Below are 7,500 nucleotides of genomic sequence, written 5' to 3'. Positions count from 1 at the left end.
AATTGGGGCAGATACTCTTGAGGCTATAGATGCTCTGGATTTAGATGAAGATGCCTTCCCAGATGAAGTCACTTCTCCTTGGTCTGAGCGAAGCACAGACGTTGCACTTAAACATGGTAGCAAACGTACTTCAGCGAAGAGCAGAAGTAGTGGTAACAGGAGCAATGTTTTCTTGGATATCTCACCCTCTGAAGGAAATGTGACTCTACGAAGATCCCAGAGAATCAGAGTGAAGAGTGAAGAAGAGAGAGACACATTCAGGGCCACCCCCATTCATGGGAACAGTGATGGTATTGTAGTTTGTGGCTCAAAAAACACCGCAGGCAAAAGTCCATGTGCCACACCTAAACGCAGAGGAAGGTCAAGGGATGAGATCGATAGAGCAAGGATCATATTAAACACTGCCAAAACTTCTGCTAGACTGGTTCCAGGAAGACCTGAGTCACACTTTAAAGAGAAACTAGAGGAAAAGAGTGCAAAGACCTTGAATGGTGATGCAACTAGAGGTAAAAGTGAAGTTGACAGTCATGGGACACAAGTGACTGATTCCCCTGTCCCCCAACCTGGTCATAGAAAGAAAAGGGTTGGAGGAACAGTAATGGCTAAAGAGAGTAAAGAAAAAGATGAGGGTAAACAGGAAACACCTAATGCCTTAGTGCAGTTATATAATGGGAATGATGTTAATGTTTCACCAAATAACAGTTCAAGACAAGTAAAACTCAAAGCTGAAATGAAAGCAACAACTAGTAAACAGAGTCCTTTAAAAATGGAAGGAGAGAAGAGTGGTGGCCCCTCACCTGGTAGAAAGGCTCGTGAAAATAAAGCACGAAACACCTCAAACCAAAGTCCAGATAGACTGGTAAAACCTTTTAAAGAGAACCAATGTGAAAATGGCAAACCTACCAAACCCCCAGGAGAAAACTGTCAAAGTCATGTTGAGTCTGGAGTCACAGAAGAAGTGAAACAACCTGCTAGAGATTGTGGCCAGGTGTCTGCAGCAAAGTATCTGCCTCTGGACAAACCTGGAACTGTTTTTCATGGCCAAGGTCCTGAAGCCACAGCACCTCCTGTGCTATTAAAAAACAACTCTCCTTGTGAAGCAAAAGAATTGGAGAGAATATCTGCAGTAAAAGAACCTGTATCTCCAGACTTCTGCATTGTACAAGCTAGTCCAAGACCCAAGACAGCACTGAGGTCTCCATTTGCTGATTCCAAGAATATGTCGAGCTTCATTTCCACGCAGGCAAAATTGGAAATGGCATCCTGGGGTTTGCCTGAAGCCATCTTGGAGGTGTGTTGTTGAATGATTAGATCAGAGTCTGTTCTTCCATATCTTTTTAGAAAAGATAAAAGTGTGTTCTTGTGTAGATATTGTAAAGAATATGTGAATGGTATCATCATTAATACTTGCTGTGTGTGTATATATATTTTTGACTTCATAATTTATTTGCATATATGGCTATAAGGGATACATTTTTTGTTTCTGAAAATATGATTTATTATTGGATGGCTTTCAGCGTTATGTAAAGAATGGAATCCAGACAATGTTTTCATGGCAAGCGGAATGCTTAAGCTTGCCAGAAGTTCTAAATGGAAAAAACTTGGTGTATTCTGCTCCAACTTCAGCAGGTAAGGATTTTCGAAAATTGTTGATTGCAATAAGCAGCTGTAGATGATAGTAAATAGTATGAAAAGCTGTGAATAAATTGATTATAGTATATAAAAATAAGGGAGTGTTTAAGAAAGAATTGAAAAAGTAGATTATAAGATAACAAGTGGTAATTGAGGGTAATAATGATAATAAAAAAGATTGCAGAACAGGTACTGAACCTTGAGTGATGATGTTAAACTTTGTCAGTGTCTTCAGTTATGCTTTTGGTAAAACAGGCTTGCATTGAGGACTCATATTTTTTTTTTTTTTTTTAGGCAAGACGTTAGTGGCAGAGCTCCTACTACTGAAGCGGGTGATCGAAACTGGAAGAAAAGGGGTGTTCATTCTGCCCTTTGTCTCAGTGGCTAGAGAGAAGATGTATTACTTGCAGGTTGGCTTTAGGAGTTGAATTAGATGATCCAGTGATTCATGTGTAAACTTTAATTAGCTTTATTATTGCGTATTAATATCCAGGGTCCAAATGTAGCTTTCCTCTAATATCAGAAAATGATCCTGTGACTTAAAAGAAAAAAAAAATGGAAATTAAGTATATGAATTGATATATCCATCTCCCCCCTTCCCAACACTGTCCAGAAAATGTTTGGTGTGGTTGGTGTGCGCGTCGAGGGATTCATGGGCTCGCAGGGTCCTCCAGGGGGTCTCCGTGCCACAGATATTGCTGTCTGCACAATTGAGAAGGCAAACAACCTAGTCAATCGGTAGGACCAACATGGGGCTATTTGCTTACTGTACTTTAGTTCTTCTGCAAGTAGATTTTAGCTCTACATTTTTGTACTTTCCTTTGATAAGACTTTCACTGTCAAGCAATTATGTTAATGCTTTTGCATTTATATAAAAGCATTTTTACTTATATGAAAGCAGTACATATCCTGCCTCTTTCTAAATGTGTGGTTGAAACCTTTATGTTGCTTTTTGATTCTCAAGAATTTACTTTAGATTATAGACAAAAAAACTGCTAGCACTTAGTTTCCTGCAGCAAACACATGAAATAAATGAGAACACAAGGCTAATACTTTTTTTCCACCAGGGTTTACAAGGTCCAAAGTAAATGTATAAAGAACCTATACAACACCTTCTTTAAACAGACTGCTCGAGGACCAGCGCATAAATGAACTGGGCATCATTGTGGTGGATGAAGTGCACATGCTGGGAGACTCCCACCGCGGCTACCTCTTAGAGCTGCTCCTTACTAAGGTCATGTATATGTCCAACAGTCTCAAGGATGGAAAACAGGTCAGTTGGAATTTTGACAAATGAGAAATAAATGTGTGGGTTTTTTATTAATGCTTGTATTTGAGGTAATTTTTTAATATGATACAGTAAGTATGGCTGTGCAAGAGAGAGAGGCAAAAGAAAACCTATGCAACTTTCTGTGAAAACAAAATCATCAGGACACATTTAATATTGTTATATAATTTCAATTTTATGGAAAATTATGTAGATCTAACTAACCCCAGAATTTGCTCCTAGGGTGCTGATGCAAAGTCGGGAATCCAGATTGTAGGCATGTCGGCAACTCTCCCCAACTTGGATCTCTTATCGCATTGGCTGGGTTCCCAGCTCTACAGCACTGATTTCCGGCCCATCCCACTCCAGCAAATGGTGAAGATTGGCAAAGCAGTCTACGATTCCAGCATGACAAGAATTCGAGATTTAGATCCTTTATTGACTGTTCAGGTAAGTAGAGTTACTTATTGTCTTTGATGGGGCTTTGTCTTTGCCAATTTACTTTTTTGATTTTGTTTGTTTTTTACTTATGGTTTATTTTTTTTATGTTTGAAAACCTAACTGTGTTTCCAAATCAGTAATAGCTGTCCTCTTGACTTATCAATGAGAATGTTGAAAAGAGTGATTCTTAGGTTATTATTTTCCATCTCCTTATAACATTATTCTTGTCTTTTTCTTAGGGAGATAGTGATCACCTCATACAGCTGTGCCTCGAGACGGTGCTAGATGGCCTCTCAGTCCTTGTGTTCTGCCCCACCAAGGCATGGTGTGAAAAGCTAGCTGAGGCAGTGGCAAGGGAATTCTTTAACATAGGTATAAATCATTTGACTTTCTTATGTGGCTTTCTTTGGAAATGCTCCTTTGCTTTTCTTGTCAGTTGAGGAAATCATTCGGATAGGCATTCAGAAGTCTACTTGTGTTCTCCTAGATGGGACTTGATTTATTTCTTTTCGTATGACCCAGACTCATATCTGAACACTTTCATTTGGTGTAGATTTCAAGATACGAATCTTTATTTGTTAAGAGAGCTAAGAGCTGTACATGAAGGAGAGGACTTCAAAAAATAATTGGGTATGACAACATGGCAATGATAATGGTCACTGTCATTTTTCCTCTTTCTTGAAGCCAGATGCATTTAAGTGAAGTAAAAGCAATCAAATGCCTCCACTTTCCCAAAAATGCCTTTCTGTTTCTGATGCATGATTTCTAGTTGTCTTGAGATTTCTGAAATCCACTGTGGCATGCAGATCAGATGAGATATTCAAAGGTCTTTGGCCACTGTACTCTCATTGTGAAGAAGCATAAATTTATTATATGGATACCTTGTATAAAAGAATATTATTTTCTTTCATTCTTTTGAACTGTACAAATATAACTAACACGTGCAAGGGCCCATTCCAAACCCTTAGCCATGATTACTTATATTCATAATCACATGGTGCATTCTTGTATTTTTTCTGGATTCAAAACCATTGAATGAACACTTTATCTTTTTTTACCTAACAAAAAAGACTGTGTATATATAAATATATACATTCTCTCTTGCTCTTTCCCCTTCCCTTTCTCTCTGTCTGTTTCTTTCTCTCTTTTTCTTTTTCTCTTTTTCTCTCTCTATTTCAGTTTTCTTTCACTGAAGAAGTCTACTTATTTAGCATGTATGTCCACAGGAAAGGCTGACAGTAAGTACCCAGCAGAAATTAGCATTCGGCTGCGAGCATCTCTAGATTCTGATGGCATAGCCAGGGTCATGCAGGCCATGCGCAAGTGTCCAGTGGGCCTGGATAATGTTTTAGCTCGCTCCATAGCTTTTGGAGCTGCATACCACCATGCAGGTAATGTGAAGTTCTTTTTGGCAATGTATTAGTTCTATTCTATTCTTTTATTCTTATGACTTATATGTTGTGTTTAGTGCCATGAGATAATGTCACAGCCACTTGAATGGCAGTTCCAAACCCATGGTTGTTTTTACCCTTTTGTTTTTATGCACGATATCTCGTATCTGATTTAACAAGTTTTATCTTTTGGCGGTTTCAGGACTCACATTTGACGAGAGGGATATTATAGAGGGAGGCTTTCGCACAGGCTCCATTCGCGTCCTCATCGCAACCTCAACACTGTCCTCTGGAGTCAATCTGCCAGCACGTCGTGTCATCATTCGATCTCCAGTGTTTGGAGGGAAGATTCTTGATACACAGACCTACAGGCAGATGATTGGCCGAGCAGGAAGGAAGGGGGTGGACACGGAAGGTTAGTGTTGGGTCTTGTATGAATGTCTAGTGCGTGATGCATGATTAGGATGAAGATGAAAAATATATAAATAATGATGATGTCTGTATTTGTACATAATATAATACACTGTATGCTTGAGAAAAGAATATATATATCCAATAAGGAAGATAACTGAACCTGGTTTCCCTCAGGAGAAAGTGTCCTTATCTGCCGTGAAGGAGAGCAGCATAAGGCCCAGGTGCTTATGACCTCCTCCCTGCCTGCCATCACCTCCTGTCTTCAACAAGATGCATCTCTAACCTCTAGCATGAAAAGAGCCATACTGGAGGTAGTTAGGGCTAGAATGCAGAATTGTCTTTAAAACCATTGATAGAATGATACTTTGTAGTTAAGATTTGTTATTTTTGAAGATATTCTTCCTTCATAGACTTCATACATGTAAATTTTCATGAAATATTTGTTCTTTTGCTCCCATAGGTCATAGTGAGTGGCATAGCAACTAGCCCAGAGGAGGTTGAGCATTACAGCAAATGTACTCTCCTAGCAGCCTCCTTAAGGGATGAAGCAAGTTCCTCTCAAGCTGACACTCAGAACTCAATTCTCAGTTGTGTTGAATTTCTTGAGGAGAATGAATTCATTAGGTATTTAATTTTTTTCCTTTTTGTGTTATGTAGTTTTTTTCTCCACTCTTTTTGTCTGTCTGTGTCCGTGTGGCTGTCTTTAAGATGTTTGCCATTCTTGGCATGGCAAATGGGAATGTTGGCCATAGCATCAGTTTGGTCTTTAGGAAATAGATGGAGTTTTCTTTGCCCTTTTTTTTATTTTGCATGTGTATGATTGCCAAGACATGGAGTTAATTTTCTTTTGATGGACCAGGGATAATTTATCATTGTTATTTGCTAAATTTATTCTTGTATTATTGCTGCTACTGTTGACTGCTTCAGATAAACATTTGAATTTTGTGTCCCAACTATTTATATACAAAGGCATATATTAATTTACAACATTACCATACACTTGAATAAACGTTCTTTTTTACAGACTACAGGAAGTTGACGGAAGCACCCGTTACACCAGCACTCAGTTAGGCTGTGCTGTTCTAGCCTCTGGCTTGTCACCTGATGAAGGCCTACATGTCTTCAGTGAGCTGCACCGGGCCAGGAAATGTTTTGTCTTAGAAAATGAACTGCATATTATCTATCAGGTCAGACAAAGTGCACCCCAGGGTTAATCTTCATTTTTTACTCAAGGACAATGAGAGGGACATTATCTGTGAGGCAGTTGAGAAACTGCTCTTTTTTCTTTTCAGTATCCCCCCACTCCCCACACTCACACTTTTCATTTGTATACGTCGTGTTAGTAATTATGCATGGCCAGACATTTTGGATGAACTTTAGCATTACAGATAATCAAAACAGATAGTATATATGTTATTATGCACTGTTTTCTATAACATCATTTAGCAACAGCAGAGGCAATCAAATTTGACTGTAGGGATGATATGGTAGCTGACTCTTCAATTTGGTTGTCGAAGGTGATGGTTGGTAGCAGCTGCTAAAAATTGCCAAATACAAATTCACCAAGTGCAAATATGCAAAATGTGAGACTTTATGGTAACCATAGGTTATATAACATTGTGAAGGAGTTGTAGCTAGACTTTTGTAATGTACTCAATAATATAAAAAAGTTACCTTATTTTTTCAAATTGAATTTATTAATTCAGATTTGAGACTGTATATTTTACATTCAAATGTTTACCAATCCTGTGTAGTATTGCAGGATATCCATTAAAAAATAGAAATAGGTGAAATCTAAAAATAAACACTCTTTCATAGGTGACACCTGTGTATGTAAGTTCTGCATGGCCGAACATGGATTGGCTTACCTTCCTGAGCATTTGGGAGAGCCTTAGTGAGGACATGAAGCGTGTTGCAGAATTAGTTGGTGTGGAGGAAAGCTTCATTGTGAGGGCCATGAAGGGAACAGTCAACAGGAGGGTAAGTTATGATAATAATCTGTGTTCTGAGATCTTTAGAAAATTTGTTTAAGGTCTGTGATGTAGAATTAATAATTTCAAAGAGCACAGTGATTGTATCATTTGGTTAAGGGTACTCATTTCTGATAATGATTTTGAATTGTTATTCATTTTTATTAGTCCCTTTTTAATTTTTCTTTTTCTTTTATCTTTTTTGTGTATTTGTTACGGATCAAGATTTTTTCTTCTTCTTTTTAAGAATGTTATTTATTCTTAGGTACTGTATTTTTGTGAGTGCCCATAAATAGTAATGAGATGATAGAGATTAATTGCTATCATTCTTGAATTTTAGGCATTTCACAGTGTTTTTGAGTGGTTAGATTAATGAAGCTTGTTT

At 38.1% G+C, this 7,500-nt stretch overlaps 1 protein-coding gene across 5 annotated transcripts in view; it reads left to right on the top strand.

Annotated features, from left to right (window-relative positions):
- Positions 1-7,500, top strand: part of LOC125039634 (DNA polymerase theta-like) — a 35,689-nt gene that overhangs the window by 4,515 nt on the left and 23,674 nt on the right. For all 5 annotated transcript variants that reach the window (XM_047633790.1, XM_047633788.1, XM_047633791.1 and 2 more), the window contains exons 4-16: positions 1-1,291; positions 1,518-1,629; positions 1,927-2,042; positions 2,246-2,370; positions 2,758-2,905; positions 3,143-3,349; positions 3,580-3,712; positions 4,567-4,731; positions 4,934-5,146; positions 5,320-5,456; positions 5,606-5,769; positions 6,170-6,332; positions 6,964-7,125. The exon at positions 1-1,291 is cut by the window's left edge and continues 248 nt beyond it. In XM_047633790.1, the coding sequence (XP_047489746.1) occupies positions 1-1,291; positions 1,518-1,629; positions 1,927-2,042; positions 2,246-2,370; positions 2,758-2,905; positions 3,143-3,349; positions 3,580-3,712; positions 4,567-4,731; positions 4,934-5,146; positions 5,320-5,456; positions 5,606-5,769; positions 6,170-6,332; positions 6,964-7,125 (3,136 nt within the window). The remainder of the gene's footprint in view (positions 1,292-1,517; positions 1,630-1,926; positions 2,043-2,245; positions 2,371-2,757; positions 2,906-3,142; positions 3,350-3,579; positions 3,713-4,566; positions 4,732-4,933; positions 5,147-5,319; positions 5,457-5,605; positions 5,770-6,169; positions 6,333-6,963; positions 7,126-7,500) is intronic.

Source organism: Penaeus chinensis, chromosome 27, assembly GCF_019202785.1.
Source record: "Penaeus chinensis breed Huanghai No. 1 chromosome 27, ASM1920278v2, whole genome shotgun sequence".
Lineage (NCBI taxonomy): Eukaryota > Metazoa > Arthropoda > Malacostraca > Decapoda > Penaeidae > Penaeus > Penaeus chinensis.
Note: the sequence above shows the minus strand (reverse complement) of the source record. Positions and strands in the feature narration are given on the sequence as shown.